The sequence below is a fragment of the Palaemon carinicauda genome, chromosome 15, assembly GCF_036898095.1.
Source record: "Palaemon carinicauda isolate YSFRI2023 chromosome 15, ASM3689809v2, whole genome shotgun sequence".
Taxonomy (NCBI): domain Eukaryota; kingdom Metazoa; phylum Arthropoda; class Malacostraca; order Decapoda; family Palaemonidae; genus Palaemon; species Palaemon carinicauda.
The window spans coordinates 42182439-42204147 of record NC_090739.1 but is presented as its reverse complement, the minus strand read 5'-3'; the positions used below and the strand labels follow the sequence as shown (position 1 = coordinate 42204147).

At 33.2% G+C, this 21709-nt stretch overlaps 1 protein-coding gene across 2 annotated transcripts; it reads left to right on the top strand.

The window, feature by feature from the left end:
• The first annotated feature begins 626 nt into the window (after positions 1 to 626).
• LOC137654276 (ficolin-2-like) lies at positions 627 to 16868 on the top strand. 2 transcript variants are annotated; one of them, XM_068387902.1, is made up of 9 exons: positions 627 to 762; positions 5927 to 6034; positions 8314 to 8594; positions 9069 to 9119; positions 9953 to 10024; positions 12848 to 13014; positions 13230 to 13356; positions 13469 to 13584; positions 16425 to 16868. In XM_068387902.1, the coding sequence occupies exons 2-9, from the start codon at positions 5945 to 5947 to the stop codon at positions 16637 to 16639; spliced, it is 1119 nt and encodes a 372-aa protein (XP_068244003.1). In that variant the 5' UTR covers positions 627 to 762; positions 5927 to 5944; the 3' UTR covers positions 16640 to 16868. The 2 variants fall into 2 exon arrangements, with proteins under 2 accessions (XP_068244003.1, XP_068244001.1); XM_068387900.1 differs by having other exon boundaries at positions 9057 to 9119.
• The last annotated feature ends 4841 nt before the right edge of the window (positions 16869 to 21709 follow it).

Genomic DNA, 21709 nt, shown 5'->3' with positions numbered 1-21709 from the left:
TGTCTGTATGTTAATTGTTAAAAATATGGCGATTAACTTGCGTTTATTACAGCTTATTCAAATAGCCTTACAAATGTAACCGATTGTTTAGAAAATATAATGGGCTCCAAATATAGTTTATTTAACCAAGGCAATAAATTAGATATTCAAATCTGACATTAGTTCATCAGTTCACATCGAAGCATCCTGGTCAACATAAAATCAGCAGGTAAAGAACCTCATGAATTCTATCAGGGTTAGGATAATAACTTCTGTAGTTTTTAAAATGATTCAAAATATTGTTCATATTGAAAGCCAGCCATTTTAATTTACCAATAATAAACAGTTACCTTGATAAGTGGCTATTCATATGTTTACTAAAATTTCAAAAGGGTAAAGCTAGTTTATTTATAATATTTCTTATTGAATATGAAAAATCCTCACTATGGTGATAAACGTTCATATCGAAAATCTTCGTAACAATATAGAAAATAAAAGATGTAAGAGAACGACAAGAAGTCAGCAATAACCTTGGGGAATTCTTCAGACAAAGAGAAGCTTACAGGAGGATGTCAACGTTCTTTACTTTTTTTTTCTATTTTTTTTTTTTTAATCAAGCGGGAAAACCGGCAACTCCTGAGTCCTGGGGAACGTATAAATGCACCCTCATAGGATTTGCAAGCAGTACGTGACGGACCATTGCAACTTGCTTTCTCCTTATCCTTGTTGCAAGCGTCGAATCGTTCGTTGACCGAAACCACTTCCTCTGCGCGTCCGAAACTGGTAAGGATGCGACAGTTCATTTTGCCATTTCGTCAGTTACTTATTATTATTATTATTATTATTATTATTATTATTATTATTATTATTACTTGCTAAGCTACAACCCTTTGTTGGAAAAGCAGGATGCTACAAGCCTAAGGGCTCCAACAGGGAAAATAGGCTAGTAAGGAAAGGAAATAAAAAATAAATAAACTACAAGAGAAGTAATTAACAATTAAAATATAATATTTCAACAGTAACAATATTAAAATATATCCTTCACACATAAACTATAAAAACTTTAACAAAACAAGAAGAAGAGAAATAAGATAGAACAGTGTGCCTAAGTGTACCCTCAAGAAAGAGATTATGGTACAGAGCCTATGGCACTATCCAAGAAAAAAGATCAATGGTTTGATTTTGGAGTGTCCTTCTCCTAGAAGAGCTGCTTACCATAGATCAAGTTTCTTCTACCCTTACCAAGAGGAAAGTAACCACTGAACAATTACTGTGCATTGGTTAACACCTTGAGCGAAGAGGAATCGTTTGGTAATATGTGTTGTCAGGTTAGCCTATATGAGGACTGAGGAGAATATGTGAAGAATAAGGCAGACTATTCGATGTATGTGTAAGCACAGGAATAATGAGCCGTAAGCAGAGAGAAAATCCAAGGTACTACTGTCTGGCTAGTCAAAGGACCTAATAACTCTCTTGCGGTAGTATCTCAACGGGTGGCTGTTTCCCAGGCCAACCTACTACGTATAGAATTACTTATCGCAACATACGGTGATTAAGAATGTTCTTTTTCTATACTTATCTGATTTACTGGCAGTTGCAGTTTCCAAAGGGAAGTTTCTTACAAATAATAAGTGTGATTTTTTCTAATCCTAAAATTATATATTCAACACCATAACTTTTTTAAATTGATGAGTGGTAGATACGTCAATGTCACGTCTGCCTAGCTTTCATGTGAAGCCGGTTTTATCTTTTATTTATGTCCAAGCTATATCCTCCAATAAATGGGCTTCGTGATGCAGAGAATGTAGCGGGCCTCTCTTAGTGCATTTACCTCGCCATTATATTTTTTAAAGACATTGCATCCGTAGTAACTCGTGAAACCTGCACCATGTAAAGAAATTCTATGCAACTCTTTAATCAGCTAAGCTCGTAAGCTGGTTCAGTGCTGGCTACTTCATAGTGTCTTGTTTTTACAATATGTCATTTAGTGAATTCCTGAGTTGGTGACGACTCTATTTGACTTATTATTTTTTTGTAAGCTAAGATTGACCTTATGCCAGCACAGGCACTAGCTCAGTTAAAGGTCAGTGACTAATGAAGGAGATTAGCTGGACTCAGAGAGAACTACAATAACCAATCTGTCACGTTCGCGAACAAACACAAAACACATCCGCTCTCTTGTTCTTTTCGTTTCTTACAGTTATGCAAAAAACACAGTCGATGTTTTCATTTGATGCAAATAACTAAGGAATTTCTCACTTTTAGTGTGCTGTAAAACTATACGGCCGCTTTCATTTGCATTCTGATGGCCCATATCTATTTTTTTCAGAAGGAATATTTTCCTCTCATTATGATAACGTCCAGCATTTGCGAATGGCATCGCTTTCTCTATGACTATGTTCATTCTGATGAAGCAAATCACGAGGGGAGACTAGGGCATGCGCTTATTGTACTTTTACAGCACATTTTTCAATATGTTTCACAACAATTGATAGGCGATTCTTCTGCTTTTGCTTGAACGCTGTCATGAAAAAAAGAGTAATTAGACATAAAAAATCAATAACATTAAGAACCTTAATGGAAGGTCTTAAGACTGTTTTCTGACTGCATCTATTTTTCTTTGTGTCAAAAGAAAAATATCTTTAGAATTGAAATATCACAAGTACAAGTTTAATTATATATCAAACTTAAATGCCCTTAACATTGAAAATATTTATTACCAGTTAGTTTTTTTGTATGATTAGGAACTTATATATTGATAGAAATTAATTCGGATCTTCAACAATTAGTATATAAATTAATATGATAAAAATCAACACAATATCAAGTCATAAATAGGAATAAATTTCTACTTGACATTGTATGGAACCCTAGTCTCACCAAATGTAAGGCAAGGTCACTATCAATCGTGCCACCAGAGACTCTGAATGAAATGCAGTTGGTATTAAGGTTTTGACTTCTTTTAGAACCGCTAATAACAGGATTGATAGCTACTTTACCTTTCATTTGAAGAAACTAGGGTTTGATTCAAATGGGGGGTTACTGGGGTGAAAATCTATTTCTTTTTGAATGCCTTCTTGTGTTTATTTCAATTACACATTGACTTATTAGTGGCAAATTTGAATTGAACGCTATCAATTGGGTCAGCTGGTGAATCGGGAAGCTGGATAAAACTCGCAGGTATGTCAGACTTATCTCACCTGATAAATAATATGAAGTTAGCACTTAATTTCCAACAACTCTTATGGCTTCTGTTGGCATGATTGATAGAGACCTTGCCTTTCATTTGAAGAGATTAGGGTTCGATCCCAAAGTGAGGTAGGAATGTATACAGTATATATATATATATATATATATATATATATATATATATATATATACTTATATATATATATATATATATATATATATAAGTATATATATATATATATATATATATATATATATATATATATATATATATATATATATATATTCTTGAAGTAACGCTTGGCACTTAGATTGAATTTTTCATCCTTTCTTTGATTGTGATATGCTAAAACTACTTCATCACCTAAAAATTCTTTTATAACAATGAATTTTAACAACCAACAACATATTTTATTTTATTACGTAGGAATATGAAAAGTCACATTGCAAAAATCCATAGTATAAGTATGAATGTATGTAAGAGTTACTTAATTATGAATGAGTGGCCAATTGGTATTTTCAGCCTCGTAGCCTATGCTTTGACCTTCTTATTATTGCCTTCTTCATCATGCACGTAGTTCATCATGGCATTGTCTAAGGCTGAGAAAAATAATGAATTTGGAAAAGAAGACATTCGCATCACAACTGGTAATAATGATATTAATAAAAAACAAGTAACTGTATATCTGGAGGGAAAATAGCACTAGGTCAGTTAGGTCAGTTCAGCACTATACTTGTGATATTTGGGAATTCCCTGCAACGTGATTATCAGTTTAATGATAGTTCCTATCAAGATATTTCAAAAAATTAATCATAATTACTTACTCCTGGTAGTGGACAAAATTATAATTTCCTGAGCCATCTGATGTTAATAAATGAGGATCTAATCAAGCTCTCTTTAATATCAACGAACAACAGTTTTTCATTGGTATTTTAAGAGGAGATTTACATTTTCAAATCATGGTAATGAAATATTATTGATGACTTTCTCCTTTCATTTTGTGAGTGCTTTGCTTATGGAAGCTTTTACAGCGATTTTTTTTATAAGTATTTATTTCTTATACTGGAACTCATTTCTTGTATCTATTTACACTATTTCCATTCACTTAATACTGAAGAATTTTCGGGATAAAGGTTTAAATTATAAAAGGCTGAGGAATAATATGGCAATGGAATGGAAGAAAAGATCATGTGGGAGAGACAGACAGACGGAAATTAATGGCTTAGTAATAAGATCCGTTAAAGTAGATATGATTAACCTCCGTATGAAGTGATATTATATAAAGAGCAACATTCTGGGGTGGAAATTATAACTCTTGGTCGTTTATGTATGCTGCCATATTTATTATTGATTATTTCTAGACGTCGTTCGATCTGCGTTGGGCTAGCTTAATTAAGTGAAGTTTTGGATGATTCCTTGTAAGTTTGCAGTTCTTTTCAATGGAAGTATAGTGATCAACACTGACCATACCACAAAAGAATATATTGTTGCGCATGCAGATGATGCTACTCAGCATAAAATTCATCTCATGAATGTAGACCAGCGGTTACTGAATCCCTTATAAATTTATGCATGGCGCAGATTATTAGGAATAAAGTTGCACCATAATAAAACTTAAAGTATGCATGTAAATAAGCAGCGGCTCTTCAACATCCATATTTTTTAGTTGATAATGTCTCTAACTATATACAACTCATTTAAGATTCTAGGTGTGATTATGGATGGCAAATTTACTTTAGAATAAAATCTAATCTGTTTCATTTTAGGTTTTACTCAAGTTGGTATACTGAGAGAGTCTTTCAAGATATTTTGATGATCAATCTATCAGGAGGAAATGTTTTGATTACTTTATTCTACCTCATTCTGAGTACGGTTTTCCAGGCAGGTCTTCATCTGCTGTCGTCTCATCTTAATATGTTATTGCTGGTATGGATATTAATCTCTGGCACCGTCGTTCAGTTAGTGCTTTATGCATGATGCATAAGATTTTTTTTTCATAATTGTGACCATGATTTGCATTTAGATCTTCCCAGACTCTACTGTACCATCCTATACGTAGCACTATGCCTGCAAATAATTCTGAGTCTTGGCTTCTCCGTCATAAGATTCAATACTATACAGTATTCTAGAAATTTGATCCCAGCAGCGATCAGATTGTGGAATGATCTTCCTGAGCCGGCGGGTGAATCAATGGAACTTCCAGGATCTTTGGAAGTTCTAACTTGCTGAAAACGTTTTTCTGTTGAACAGTTTGACACGTCTTATTTCATAATTTATAGAGGACTGATCTATTTCAAAGTTGTTACTGATCTTAATATATTTTATATATTTTTTTTATTACTCGAGTATAGCTTATCCAGAGTTTTTCTATTTACTTTCCGCACTGTGCTTCTTTCCCAGTAGGGGCCTTTGGGCTTGTAGCATCCTGGGTTTCTTACTAAGGTTGTAGCTTGTCAAATGATAATATATATATATATATATATTTATATATATATATATGTATATATATATATATATATATATATATGTATATATATATATATATATATATATATATATATATATATGTATATATATATATATATACATATATATATATATATATATATATATATATATATATATATACATATATATATATATATATATATATATATATATATATATATATATATATATATATGTGTGTGTGTGTGTGTGTGTGTGTGTGTGTGTAAACACCGAATTCTGAACAGTTATCATTTTTTTCTTCTTTAGAACAACCATTTGGGTACCATGACGTGGCTGCAACTGTGGGTACTGGCCTTGCCTTTGGGACTGGTGACCTTCAAGGCACAACCGGCATCAGCGCAAATTCCTACTACGGTGAGTTTTAAAAGTTCCCCCCCCCCCCCCAGTATGTGAAGTGATAACATTGCAGCCTACGTGAGATATTGCATTCATCTTTCCAGGTAGGTTATAACTGTTATAACTGAACTGCTGTCTTAATTGTTGTAGTTATATTCTTAGTGAATAATTATAAAGTAATAGGTATATTTCAAATTAGTGGCGATGATCGATTAATTTGGCAATAATCATTGTAGTGGTCTGTTGTAAGCAAGTGATTGTAATGGATATTATTCAGTTCATCGTTAAAGAAATTCAACGAACAAAAGGCAAAACTGCGGATTCAGCCAAACCACAGGGAAATTTCTCAAATATAATTTCTCTGTAATTCGTTAATATCGTTATCAAGTTTTTTCTTCACAAACAATCATATGTTAATAATCATAATTATAGTGTTTAATAATCCCTTGAGGTGAATAGTCTACAGACACAGAACGTGATCGATTGGCTTGTAATTTACTCTTGAAAGATTACTGTACTTAAATTACTTAATCAGTTACTAAGAATATTGCCTATTATATAGGTACTCTGAATTCTTCCCGTCATTTTTATCAATAAAGTTTTATGCCGGACTTTTTCGCCATTGCTTTTGTTCTTTTGTCTTCTTGATGTGACTGAATATGGGGCAATCCAAGGTAAAGAGAATCTCTTTACCTTGGGGTAATTATTAAGTCAACAACACCAATTTCACCTCACTTCTTGATTCTTTTCGTCTCTCTCTCTCTCTCTCTCTCTCTCTCTCTCTCTCTCTCTCTCTCATAAATATTTTTCGGTCAGTACTGAGTTGAAGTCAAGGTGGGAATCCCTTCTTTCGGATGGCATTGTCATATATCTTAGACCATTAATGTTCAAACACTTAGCTCTAAGCCCGTGTAAAAGAATTATTCTTAGGTTTACATGGTCCAGTAACAGCCTATATCCTTTATTTGTCAGGATTTGTGATATAACTGCTTCTGTTCACCCTGACTCCTGTAGGCATTACTCCGTTGATAGGCAGGTTTCTTGTTTCCTTCTCGCATATGTTCCACCCATTTTCTTTCCTTTCCTCTCCCTTTTGTTGCTTTAAATTGCCCATCCCATTGGACGTTGTCGAGAGTATAACTTAGAGTTTAGACAAACTGGGCATACACTCAGTCATACTCTTCCATGCAATAGAGTATGTTAGTTGTGTCCTTCTCTTCTAGTTGTCTTTGTATTTCTCAACCTCTTAGTGATATAACTACTACTTAATATATTAATTTAACATATATTTCAAAGAATCCACTCCTTTCTAATTTTGTATCAATCAGCTGTCTCATTTATTCTTGCTGAAACACGCATTCCAGCGACATACACGCGCCTACAGTATATACAAACAAACAGACATACACATAAATTAGAATTAGATATTCTGTACTGTATATATATATATATATATATATATATATATATATATATATATATATATATATATATATATATTATGTAATATATGCATGTACATATGTATATAATACACACACATGTTATATATATATATATATATATATATATATATATACATATATATATATATATATATGCATATATTTTTTATATATATGAATATATATTTTTATACATATGCATATAATGTATATATATATGTATATATATATATATATATATATATATATATATATATATATATATATATATATATATACACTTGGTTGTAAGAAGGATTAGAGAGACAAAAGTTGCCCATATGTTTGTTTGTTGTGTTGCCTCTTCAGGGTCAAGTTAATTGAACTTGAGATGGTGTAGCAAAACGCAAACGCTCGGCAGCATTACATTGTTATAGTTTATCCTACAGTTCAACATAGCTTAAGCGATAGATCGTCAACCTATTTCATCTGTGTGTGTGTTGGGTGTATGGAACAAACAATAATTATGCGTTAAGTCTTGAAATATCAAGTGTTAATAAATATGTTGGAAAGCCTATTTTATCTTATGAAATCGTCCTTTTCTGTTTCTATGAAATTAAATGAGGAGGTCAGGATAGCAATTATGCTTGATAACTAAATTAAGTCACTCCTACTGGTGATTTAAAAGATGAAAAGGTATGAATTATATCCAATTTTGAGGAGGAGCTTCGCTAATAATGAATATCGTTTCTTTTTCTCTTCTCTTCAAATGTGAGTACGGAAGTTGCGACAGGTAGGAAAATAAACATGAAATATAAAAAATACAAAGAGAAAGGCTGAACATTGAAAACGCCATTTATTACCTTGTTACAGATTTACCCCCTACCCACCATGTCTCCGGAAGATGAAGGAGTACCAATCACGAGTGAACCTTCAGACCAGGCTATTACAAGAAGTGAGAAAGAGAACGAGGAAACCACAAAAAAACCGAAGAATGGTGGCTCAGGGAAACAGCAAGACTGCCCTGTCCCAGTTGAAGAATATCAGAGGTTGTTAGATGAGAATAACGAGCTTCACCAAAGGATTCAAGTGCTGGAACAAGCAAACCACACTCTTACCATGACGATTACAAAGAATACTACATCTGAGGAAGGGTGAATAGCCGATTGCCCACGGGCTTTTCAGTTTGTATAATACATGAGGAAAATGTTCTTAAGATTGCCAAAGAAGGTTTATGCATTTTGATACTTGCCCTTCACGGTAAAGTATCAAAAGATATCTAAAAGAAAGAATTACAACAATCCATATATATGTATGCGTGTATGTATCTATCTCTCTATATATATTATATATATATATATATATATATATATATATATATATATATACATACATATATATATATATATATATATATATATATATACACATACATATATATAAATATACATACATATATATATATATATATATATATATATATATATATATATATATATATATATATATATATATTTATATATATATATGGGTATGTGTGAGTGAATATGTCTGTATGTGTGCATGTATAATGTATTTATTGGTCAATATCGTAAAGTTTATAATAGATTATTCAGTTTTTTTTCCAGCACAATCGACACTTGGGGCGGTAATAGCGCAAATGGAATTACAATCTCAAGGTAAGGACGAATTAAAGTGGACGAGGTAAACTCATAATTTTTTAATTATTATTTTTAAGATAAAGTATTATCGTATTTGTAACATCAATAGTACGGTTGTCTTCCATAAAGAGTTCTTCCAGTATATTGCCACGGTTAAGAAGTTTTTGTTTTTTACCATACAAAATTATGTGATTTGGATTCACCTGCTTTAAACTTAGATTGTATTGTGTGATAGCACATTTACGCATAGTAAATACCTTATATAAAAACGAAATGCGTTAGCAGATTGAGTTCTTAAGTTGAATAGTTTTATTTAGTCCATCCTAATTATATAACTTAGGCATCCAACTCATAATCCCTAACCATATAATCATTATTGTTTTCAATCAGTTGATATTCTACATATGGATCACTAATTCCTACACCCATTTTTACATAATGAAATACTTTTAAAAAGAATTTATTAGTTTGTATTAAATTTTTACGTATTTCAAAACAATTTTATTCATTACACACAGAATTTCATATATGTGAAAGTTCTTAGGTTTAAAATTCTTATCTAGGGGACTTAATGCATTGAGAACCCAAAATAACAATGATACTAATTCAAATGTTGAGAAAACTATCAAAACACAGATGACCACAAAGATTAGACTTGAAAACATCTTTCTAAACGGTGATTGAAGTTAATTATCAATTCAAGACTCCTTTGTGAATTGCAACATTTACTAATAGCAAATTAACGAATCCAGTTTGTCGGTTCTGAAGCTCTGTCAGTAATCGTACATAATATAATCTTGTTATTGTTTGCAACATATCTTGAGCTAACGATAAACCTTTTGCAATTGCAGACCTGCAGATTGTGCAGACCACTTGGTGTTGGGCGCCACCAAGAGTGGCATCTATGAGGTTTACCCGTTTACGTGAGTTTGATGGTTCTGTTTTATTGTCCGTCAGCTAGATGTGGGGCTTCATTGCAAGTCCCTCATTCAAGGACTTAGAACTTGGCTTTATTGGTATTGATAGTTTTTGTTACATACTGTACATTACTTCATTATGAACTAAGGAAAAATGCTCCCATAAAAAAGAAAATTGCGCTTGTCCAAATGTTAAGATTAAATTTGACCACCATTCCCTTAAAAAAGAATAGTTGATATCATAATCCAAATGGGTTTATATTAAATCATTCAGGTAAAGATATATTGGTTGAATTTCACAGAACCTTTATATACATACATTAAGTTAAAACATATCAACCTACAGGAAAACACCATATAAGCATTGATGTCAATGGAGTATTTATAGAATATTAACTTTATTCATCAAGAAAATCAATTAACTGCAGAATTTATGGAATTTGACAGTACAACTAAGGAATATGGTATACAAAACACTTTTAGAACTAAATTAAGGCAGTCACATCTCCTCATTAATATAGATAACATAGTGTCAACTCATTATTTTTACTTTCTTCACCGACATACAATTCAGTTGATTTATGCTCTTCATTTGACTGAATAAACTCTTCATCTTTTTCAATACCGTCATCTTTAATTCCTTCTTCTAAAAGATCCACAATAGTTCAAGATTTTCATTTGTTCTTTTCCAATTATGTTCACAAGTGCTTGAAACTTCTTGAATTGCAACATGAGCGAACTTCCATATTCTGGTTTGGTAGTTGGTTCTTTTGGCAAAATGTAAAAACACTGATGAGAGTTAGACCCTCTCATCAAATCTCCATTCTCACTCTTAACTTTGGCCAAAAGCTTTAGATAATTTGCTGTGTTGATATCAGACTCTTTATTCAATCCATACAAAGAACACATGAAACGTTGTAAGCCCTGCATCAGAGTTTGTGGAATTTCCCAAGCGCCTCATAGTTTTGCAAATATTGAAATGAACTCTGTTAGGCAACATCAATTTTAGGGGTCTTATTTTTCCTTTTCCTTGTACCCTAGAACCGAGCTTATATACTGTTGTAATTGACAGTAATGCCACTATTTTAGATAATGTAAGTAGAGCAGATAGTACCTCCTTTAAATAGATGACTCAACCCTAATTTTCCCCCTTCATGTTACTTAATTCCAGTTTTTCCTTTAGTTTACCTGACCTGTGATTGGAATTTGGGAAGTTTGTTTTCTAAAGTTTTGCGGATTGCATATTTTGTTAAGCTTAACAAGAGTGTACAACCTTTCTCAAGTTTTTGTTGTTGTTTCATTTGCTGATGACCTATAGTCCGCCAGTACTCACTATTTTGCATGTACTGCTTTCGGCAATATGTCCACCGCAAATAGATCTTTATTCCTAATTTATAGAATCAATTTATCGTCATTGCTAGTCTTTTCTTACTACTGTACCGATCTGCCACCATAATTCAAAATTCTTAGTACTTTCTGTAGACCACACGCTTCCTTTTTTGACGGCTATTTGATCTTCATTACAGGATGTACAATCTGTTCCGAAAAGAATTTTGCCAGAGTTTGTGTTAGCTGATAGCCCAGTCTTGGTCATTTTATTTTCCTGGATTTTCCAAAGATTTGGATTTATATACTGATAGTCTATCAATATGTTTGGTGAATGTTTGATAACAGCTCCATCGTCTTTGTCTAGCATTTCTGGAAGTCTTGCACAAACTTCGCTCATCCTTTTAGATGAGCCTTGTGGCTCTACTAGCTTGAGTTCCTCGATTTCAAGATTTTTTTTTTTTTCAAATTGTCTGGTAGGTTCATCGAATTCATTAAAAATGTAAGTCAAATATCATCTTTAGATATGCAATCTACTATAAAGTTTCCATCCCTCTGAATCTTTTCACTTGAACCCTTTTCAGTTTTTGGTGGTCTTCCCCTCGGCATTGTTGCATATTACCACCTGAAAACAAAATAGAATACTGTAACTGTTACTCATTGATCTGCTTTATAAATGAATAAGCCATTAAATAAATTTGATATTGGTGTTTAGAAATCAAATACATAAAAAGGTCAACATCTGGGTGATTTCAATAATTTGAGAAGGAGCATTATCAAAACGGATAATTTGTTGTACTCCAAATAAATATTTTTCGTGGGAACAATTATTGACTACTATGCCATGTCCCAAGCTAGGAAGTTTATTTCCTTGGGATTGGGTTTGTAAAGAAAGTGGTCGTAACTGACAGATTTTGTGCCATTTAACCCTTTTGGTTGTTAATTAACTTACATGTATGTTTGTTAGCATGGAAATGTAATTAAGTTTTACGTATATCCTTTCTGTGAATAATCTATAAACTGGTGGTCTAGTCACGGATTCTATAGGCTTTTTTTTTTATAAAAAGTAAACCATGAGCCCAAAAAGAGTCTCTTTGTGTTTTTTAATCATTCCATTTTAGGAAGGAAACTGCTGTTCAATATAAGCAGTGAGTAGACGTTCAAGAAAATGCTCTGCATCCAGAAGTAGGACTGAATTTTTTTTACGATTTCTTAAAACTAGAGCTAGTTTAGGGTGTTTGTTCTAGTTGACAGAGATGTGAGTGGTACAAAATTCCTTACGAATTTATAGTTTAATCAATTATTTTTAAAGGAAACGGCAGTTTGCCTCTTTTTCTGTTTTCAGGGATATGATTAGGTAATAGTCCTTAATATATCATAGTTTAGAATACTGGCGCTGCAAAATGGGTTTCTGCAAGGAATTCCATGTTATTACTTTCCCTTGAAACACGCAGCTGAGATTTTTTGTCTAATTTGTTCAATAAAATCTTGCCCCATCGACAGGTGCTTGTGCAGCAAACCAGTACGAGTGTACTGCGACATGGAGACCGATGGTGGAGGATGGACTGTATTTATGAGTAGACTACAGGCGGGAAATGCAGTAAACTTCAACAGGTCCTGGAGTGAATACAGGACCGGGTTTGGTGATCCTTTGGGAGAATTTTGGCTGGGTAAGAGGAACTGTTACATTGATAAAATCTTTAACATAAGGAGAGAAAATAACCGGAAGCATTTTTGTATTAGAGTAAGGGGACAGCATCATAGAAAAAGAAAGAAGCAGTAAACTGTTCAGTGTAGATTTCCTTTATAAACTATCATAATGTCTTTTCCTAAAGGTGTCCAAAATCTATGAAATTATGAATCTTGAACCTAACTTCTTACACAGGCAATGAACATCTCCACACGATGACCTCTAGCAAGGAATATGCCCTTCGTATGGACGTACACCTCGCTACCGGAGACATCAGATTAGGCCTCTGGGATTCGTTTCGGGTTCTCAGTGAAGTCAACAGGTACGAACCAAGTATCTAACAAAGTCATGGAAAATGTAATTGTTTTTTCTTTTATGAAACTCGTTTAACAAAAGCAGTAGTTAAGGTAATTAAATATAAATTGTTCTTTCAGGTATAAAATCATGTTGACATCTTACTCGACTGAGAGTACAATGTATTCAAACTGTCTTCCGAATCTCAATAACCAGTACTTTTCAACTTATGACAGAGACAACGACGGCTATTCAGGTAACTTAAGTTTTACTTCTTTTTTAAAGATACGGTTACCAGATAACATAGAATTATACTTTTTGGCATATTTTCAAATAAATATATACGCATTTAGAAATCTAATTGCTGTGTGAGAATTCTAACTTTGTTAAATGGAAGTTGGTATTAAAAAAATGTCTACAAGCCTCTATTGCAACTTGGAAAAAACTTTATCGCTGGTTTTTAGACAGCGCGTAAAGTTTTTTTCTACTATTTTGTTTTTCATACTCGACCTTGTCTTAGCCACTCTCCTTGTTTTAAAGACACTACCTTTTATCAGATCTTTCATCGCTTTAATTTTCCTATGATACCTTGTTTATCACTGATAGTAATGAGAAGTTTTTGCAATTCGTCTTAGTTATTTTTTCAACTCTAGTTTTCTCAATAGTCTTAACAGTTCCATGATAAGCAGTCCAGTGCGATGCTTAAAAGACGTACAATAATCGGAGGATCTTTGCATAAAGCAGGAAGCAGTTTGGAAGGATACTGACATCAAATAATAAACGTATATTGCCATATTTTTCAATCGGTGGCAATTAGTTTTGTTTCAGTAAACGTATTCTACATCACATTTAGTGAAATCAGAGGGTTTATTGTAAACACCTATAATTATTGTGTCCATAGGATAAAGACGCTATGGTTGGAAGGGTACACAATCTTCTGAGCAAGAAAATGCGATACAATGCTCATCAGTTCTTTCTATCTGTTAGTGAGAGTTGATCTTCCTCCAGAGTAGTTTATTGCTTTAATTTTATTACGGATAATATATCCCTGTTGCAAGTAGCAGTGTGTATGTTTGTGTATCTGTTTTCGATTCTATCATTTTCCTTTAGGTATTTTTTTTTTCTTTTTGGTATTGGAATGACTGCTAATACATTTTTGCTACGTCATCCGTCCGATCGATATTCTCATATTCTCATCATCATTGCCCTATGACAAACTACAACCCTAATTGGAAAAGTCGAATGCTAATTGGTTGTATTGCGTTGAAATTTTCAATGTCATCCCCCTCCCATCTCCAGAAGAAATGCCAGAGATGAATCATCAGCTGCCCTTAATTTCACACACTTTTTTTTCACGTTTATTTACGCTAGTAGCTCTGAAAAAAGAGATTTCGAAAGCAAGTAGAATATTTTGGCCATGAAACTGTGAGTAGAGAAACTGATTATCGAAAAATATTAATTGTGATTATTACTGATGTCATCATTATTTACAAATATACATTCTTTATCTTTAAGCTGATTACAATTTGGTGCTCACTATGACGATGATCACCACGGGAACTTTTACATTTCATTCTGAACTAGGTGTGAAGGATTTTATAAGCTATATTTTGTTATACTTCGGCCTCATTTTCAGTTCAGTCTAGTATTTTGTTGGTAGTATCCTCTGCAACGGTGACCCTGTATGGTTTTTCTTAATTTAGGTTTAACTTTTCTCTAATGCTGGTTTAGTGCGTGAAGTATTCATTTTCTGACTATCCACTATTTTGAAATGATATATTCAAATATTCCAATTCTAGGTCGCAAACAATAGCAGGCTTTTTATTTTGTCTTTTTTCTTTTCTGGGTATTGTTTCTTTAGTAAAACGCACTCATTTTATTATGATATTTACCTGTTATGTCGTTTAATAATTAATGCATCTTAGTTCCTCTTCCTCTCACTCTTCACATAATTTACATTTTGCACTAGAATTTTCAAATGTCTTCCTCCACTGCAAAGCTATTGTGTTGCTACGTTCTCTAAAAAGTAAGACTGGCTCTTGTCCATTTCCATTAATGTTTTTTTTTTCTTATATATGGGTTCCATTTATAAAAAGGTTGCAGCGTGTTTTTCATTTTTGCATCGTCCTTCCATATTTTTACTCCAACGGCTTTATTCCTTTATATAGACCTTTAACGTTGAAGAGGTCTTGGATATCTAAGTTCAAAACTTAAAGATTTTGTTCAGTTACTTTTGCCCATCTCATTGATTTTAAGACATTTCAAATAAGTATCTGCACTCTGTTTTTATGCTTTACAACAAAAACACTACATAAGTTACAATGGCATACTTTATCAACATAGTTACCATGTTTTTTAATACACTTGGTCCATCGTTGCACAAGCTTTCTGATACCCTCAGAATTTTTTCTTTTTTTTTTTTTGGGGGGGGGGGGATGAGCAGCAAGCCACGTAAGCACTGCTTCCTTCACCTGTTGATAGGTGACAAAACGACAGCCTCTTTCTTAAAGTATTTTTAAATGGACCAAACAGATGGTAATCCGACGGGATGAGGACGTGGCTATGCAGGATGCTCCAATACATGGAAATGCAGATTCTGAAGAGCTTGAACGGTGTGGGCGGGTGTTGTGGCCGCACGTTGACATGCAACAAAAGAACGCCTTCCGGCAGTCAAAGTCGGCGTTTGCTGCGAATTGTTGCTTCTGCAGTCCTGTTCTCATTCTAATCTTTAGCAATATCTGCTTATTTCAAAGTTTTCTAGTTTGACATTTCTTTTGCTTGTTTCATCGTTTCTAGCTTAATCCACACCTGCCATTTTACCTTACTAGAAAAGATATTTCTTTCTTTATTAACAACGCATTCAACCCACGTAGGATTTGCTTGGAAATATGTATCTCTTCATATCTATACCTTTTATTACTTTATTTTAAAAATATTTTAAAATATCCACTTTTTAGTACTTTATTCACCCATTAGCCTTTCGTTCTGATCACACTCAAAACTAGATGCCTTCCTTTTAATTTAATGGTATATGCAAGGTTTGTCCTAGTGACGACTCTCTCTAACCATATATCCCCTCGTTTTTCTCTGACGTAGGTAACTGTGCAATCACACATGGCGGGTTTTGGCACTACCAGTGTTCGAACCCCTTCCACCCAACGAGTTCTCTAGACACAGGCCTCAACAGCAATTGCTTCAACCAGCAGAGACAGGGAGCGAGTTTCGTGCAAATGAAGTTCAGACCGGTGGTATGCGGATCGACCCTCAAGACAATCTATTTGAATTCTTACGAATGTGCTAGATGCCATTAAATGATTCCTGGAATTTCTTTTTAGAAGTTAAAACATAATACAGTAGATAACTTGTCCTTGTTACCAGACTCGTTCCATTGTACCACACGTATGATTTATGGGACGCAATTCACTGTTATTAATGTTTCTACTGATGAATTTTATCACAGACTTTGTTGATTACTTGTAACATTAGTACTAAGCACAAAAAAGAAGTGTAATAAAACCTTAAGAAGTTTTGTAATTATTTTGTCAAGTCTATTACCTCAACAACATTAGATGTTATATGATCAATTGACTTATTTTAGTAATTTTTTGAACGTGAAGGACAGCTATGAACTTGTGTTAGTGTTGATATTAGGAGTTCATTATTGTCTTTCTTGCTTTAACTACATAACTCAATTTACATATGTATATTAGATATTGGACGCATACACATACATACAAGAAAAAAAATATGTAGACCATTTTTCATAAAAAGAAAGATAAAAATGGACATGGAGAAGCCCAAACAGAAAAATAAAAAACGAAATAGATTATCTTTTTAGTGAAAAGTTAAGATGCTAAACAAGCTAAAATCAAGTGACCATAGAATGGCGAGGAGTAAAATTTGTCTAGATCTAAGGAAAGAAAGAAAAACAAATTCTAAGAAAAATGATAAACACTCCTTTAATAAGAGAAATATCTGGCGAGATTAGATTAGAAATGTAAAATAGGTACTCCTAGCTACATGATGAAATGGAAGCAAGTAAAGAAGAAATGAACAGTAACTCAACTAAATTTGCATTGGAATCAGGACAAGAGATAGGTGGTAAAGCTCTTAAACAAGATCAAGGAAAACTATCAGAATAGACCAAAAACCTTATTAATAAAGAAGTGACTGGAAATAAGTGTAAAATCCAAGAGAGGTGAAATAGAATTAGCAGAAGTATCAAAAACAATAAACAAAATAAAAAACCAAGATATTCTTAAACATAATCAGACGAAAATGGAGGAAACACTAAGGAGGGGAAGAAGCATCAAGTTGATGAAAGAAGAATTTGAACAAGGCGCCAGCAGAAGTTTGCTTTAAAGGTTGAAAATGGAAATTATATTTACTAAAGAGATGAAGAGGTAAAAATTGCAGAGGATTTCTATACAATCTTTGACAATAGTGATATAAGAAATAACTTTGCTTATAGAAATAATGAAACTCCTGAGGCGGTACCAAAAGTAACAGTAGAAGTAACGAAAGCATTAAAGGGCACGAAAACAGGCAAAGCAGCAGGGAAAGATAGTCTAACAATTGATTTAATAATAGATGGAGGAGATTTCATAGTAGTAAAACTGGCCGAACTCTACACCATATGTTTGCATACCTATAGCTTGGAAAAGCTTAATCATTATATAAACTCACATAAAAGGAGACACAAAAGACCTGAAAAATTATTGCCCAGTAAGTTTACTCTCGGTAATATATGAAATATTTACAAAGATCATATAAGGCCGAGTAGAAAGACAGCAAAACTTTAATGAACCAAGAGTGCAGGCAGGTTTTATTAACAGGTATTCAACAACTAACCATATTACAGTAATACCTGGAGATACGAGTATAATTCGTTCCTGAACTAAGCTCGTAAGTCAATTTGCTCGTATCTCAGTTCCATTTTTCCCATATAAAGTAATAGAAGAAAAAATTTATTCTGTTTCAGCCCTCTCAAAACACCCAAATCAATGTTAATAACAATGGAAAAACCATACTGTGCAAAAAAAAACCACACACAAAATGATATGATAAATGATTACTGCGATATGCAGAAAATGTGGGTTTATTATGGAGTGCTTACCTTTGAGACAGATGATAGCGGCTAACAGCAGTGTGTGCAGAGACAGAGAGAAGAAGGAAGGGAAGGAGAGAGTGTTGGACAGTACCATATTTGATACTGTTCCTTACAGCACCATAATACTTAAACTTATACTGTATTTAACTGAACTTAGCTTAATTTTTAACAAACATTTTATTCTTTACTACATTTTTATTTTTATTTTTTATTGTTCTTCACTTGTCTTAGCCCTTTTTGCCTCACTTTCACTTTCACTTGCTCCAGGCTTTGAAAAAAACCTATCTGAGGAGCTTTGTTTCTGCCTCCCTTTAAACATTTTGTAGAAATGAGTCGAGCAAGTGTCATTAAAAAGAGTGGAAGCACGACCAGTAGACAATTTATCAGGGTGTTTCATTTTAATGAAATCAGAAACATCCTGACACTTGGCAAATACTTCCTTAATCTCCCTTGAAGAGATAAACTCCTCCAGTTCAACCTCCTCCCCTCTACTGATCTTATGCAACACTTACAAATGTTGCATCATTTGTAGCTCCTCAGTCGTGACTTCTTCTTGATGCTCCTCGACAAGGTCGTTGACATCTGCCTCTTCTAACTCCAGCCTCATGGACTTTCTTAGAGACAAAATCTCTTCCAACATAGTGGGCTAGGGCTCAGGCTGCGGATCAAACCGTTAAAAATCCGTTTTAGGTACAGAATCTGGCCACAATTTCTTCCATGCTGAATTTAAGGTTTTTCGAGCTACATCCTTCCATGCATCATCAATAATTTTCAAACTATGAACAAAGCTGAAATTTTGTGTTCAGCTTCTTGAAATTAGAAATGACCTGTTTGTCCATGGGATACAGGAGTGGAGTGTTGTTGTGGGGAGACAGAGAACCTTAATGAAATCAAATTAATCAAGAATGTCATCTTCAAGACTTGGACGATGTCCAGGATGAAAAGACATTTCAATGGCAGTTTTTTCCTGCAAATATTTCTTAATTGCCGGATCAAAGACCAGATGTACCCATTCTGTGAAAAACAGTCCTGGTAACCCATGCCTTTATATTACCTCACCACATCACTTGAAGTTTTTCTTGTAAGATCTTGTGACTCTTGAAAGATTGTGGGTTCTCGCAGTGATATACCAACAGTGGCTTGATCTTGTAGTCACCGCTGGCCTCAGCAAATATGGCTAGAGTCAATCTATCCTTCTTGGGTTTAAGGTCCGGAAGTTTCTTGTCTCCAGCTGTGATAAATGTCTTTCATGTCATCTGTTTTAAAAAAAGGAGCGTTTGTGCATAGAAGTCGACCGCTATGTGAATTGAACGAGTGATGTGGGCTTTGATCACTCCCAAGTGCTTGGCCATCTAACATTACCATCTCTAAGCATGCTCGTTTTTTAATATTTAGCTTGTATCTCAATGTAAAATTTTGCTTGGAGGCTGGCTCGTATCTTGGAATACTCGTATGTTGGAGCGCTCATATGTCGAGGTATTATTATTATCATTATTATAACTATTGCTATTCTTCTTCTTCTTCTTCTTCTTCTTTTTCTTATTATTATTATTATTATTATTATTATTATTATTATTATTATTATTATTATTATTATTATTACTAGCTAAGCTACAACCCTAGTTGGAAAAGTAGGATGCTGTAAGCTCAAGGGATCCAACAGGGAAAAATAGATCAATGAGGAAAGGGTATAAAGAAATAAATAAACTACAAGAGAAGTAATGAACAACTAAGATAAAATATTATAAGGGCAGTAATAGCATTAAAATAGATCTTTTATATATAAACTATAAAACTTCTGGAAAATAAGAGGAAGAGAAATAAGATAGAATAATGTGCGAAAATGTACGCTCAATCAAGAGAACTCTACCCCCAAGACAGTGGAAAACTATGGTACTACCCAACAAAGGGAAACAATGGTTTGATTTTGGAGTATCCTTCTCCTAGAAGAGCTGCTTACCATAGCTAAAGAGTCTCTTCTACGGTTACCAAGAGGAAAGGTGCCACTGAAGAAGTTAAACCCTTGAGCGAAGAAGAATTTTTTGGCAATTTCAGTGTTGTCAGGTGTATGAACACAGATGAGAATGGGAAAAGAGTATGGGAAACTATTTGGTGTATGTGTAGGCAAATGAAAAATGAAGGGAAGGGATCTAACGTACTGTCTGGCAAGTCAGAGGACTAAATAACTCTTTAGTGGTAGTATCTCAACAGGTGACTGCTGCCCTGGTAACAATGGAAAAACCCAATATATATATATATATATATATATATATATATATATATATATATATACATATATATATATATATACATATATATATACATATATATATACAGTATATATATATATATATATATATATAAATATATATATATATATATATATATATATATATATATATAAATATATGTATATATATATATATATATATATATATATATATATATATATATATATATATATATATGCGCGCGTGTATGCCTAAATATCACAGAATGGATGAACTGACATGTTAACAGTGAGTCAGACGGTCGGGTGACGATTAGCCCTTAAAATTTCATTGTGTGTAAATCTATTAGGGATATTCAAAAGAGATCTACTGATCTCATTTCATAGACGAAAATATATCTTAGTACCGTATCTTTTATGATAATTTCAAGTTTTTGCTGAAATTAAGCTAGAATAGAAAGAACAGAGTACAATACATGAGAGATTGTAAATTCGTCAACTATCGGCTTTTCATATCCTTCTCCGAGAGCTTAGTTTCCCATAATTAACTAAATTAGGTTATTCTACCAAAAGGTCAAAACCAATCAAAATGGCAAATCCTAAAATAATACAGACAGGGGCGAAAACAGAAAACAGGGACAATGCACAAAAACTACATTTAACAGAAAAACAGTAATGGCTATGTCCTAGTCACATCCATTTAATTAACCAGCTAAAGAGAAAAATCAACTGAGAATGACAAACCTCTATGTTAGGCCTTTATAAACAATTGGAAAGCTTTAGATTCTGTCAATATTTCAGCAGTAATAAAAGCCTTTCAAAAGCAAGGAACAGATGAATCTTATGCTAGAACGCTTGAAGTTATCTATTCAGGTAGTACAGCATTCCTAAAACTACATAGAAATAGTGAGAAAATTCCGAGAAAGGGGTTAGATAGGGAGACCCTATCTCTCCTAAACTATTCACAGTGTACCTAGAAGTTTTTGAAAATTAAGATTGGGAAAATGTAGGAATTAACATTAGTGGGGAATACCTTAACAA

Bases quoted from the DNA above. Each gene is read 5' to 3' on its own strand.
- LOC137654276 (XM_068387900.1), top strand. From the start codon at position 5,945: ATGACGTGGCTGCAACTGTGGGTACTGGCCTTGCCTTTGGGACTGGTG. The intron at 6,035-8,313 runs GTGAGTTTTAAA...ACCTTGTTACAG, and splicing joins CAGCGCAAATTCCTACTACG to ATTTACCCCCTACCCACCAT. The intron at 13,015-13,229 runs GTAAGAGGAACT...CTTCTTACACAG, and splicing joins TTTGGGAGAATTTTGGCTGG to GCAATGAACATCTCCACACG.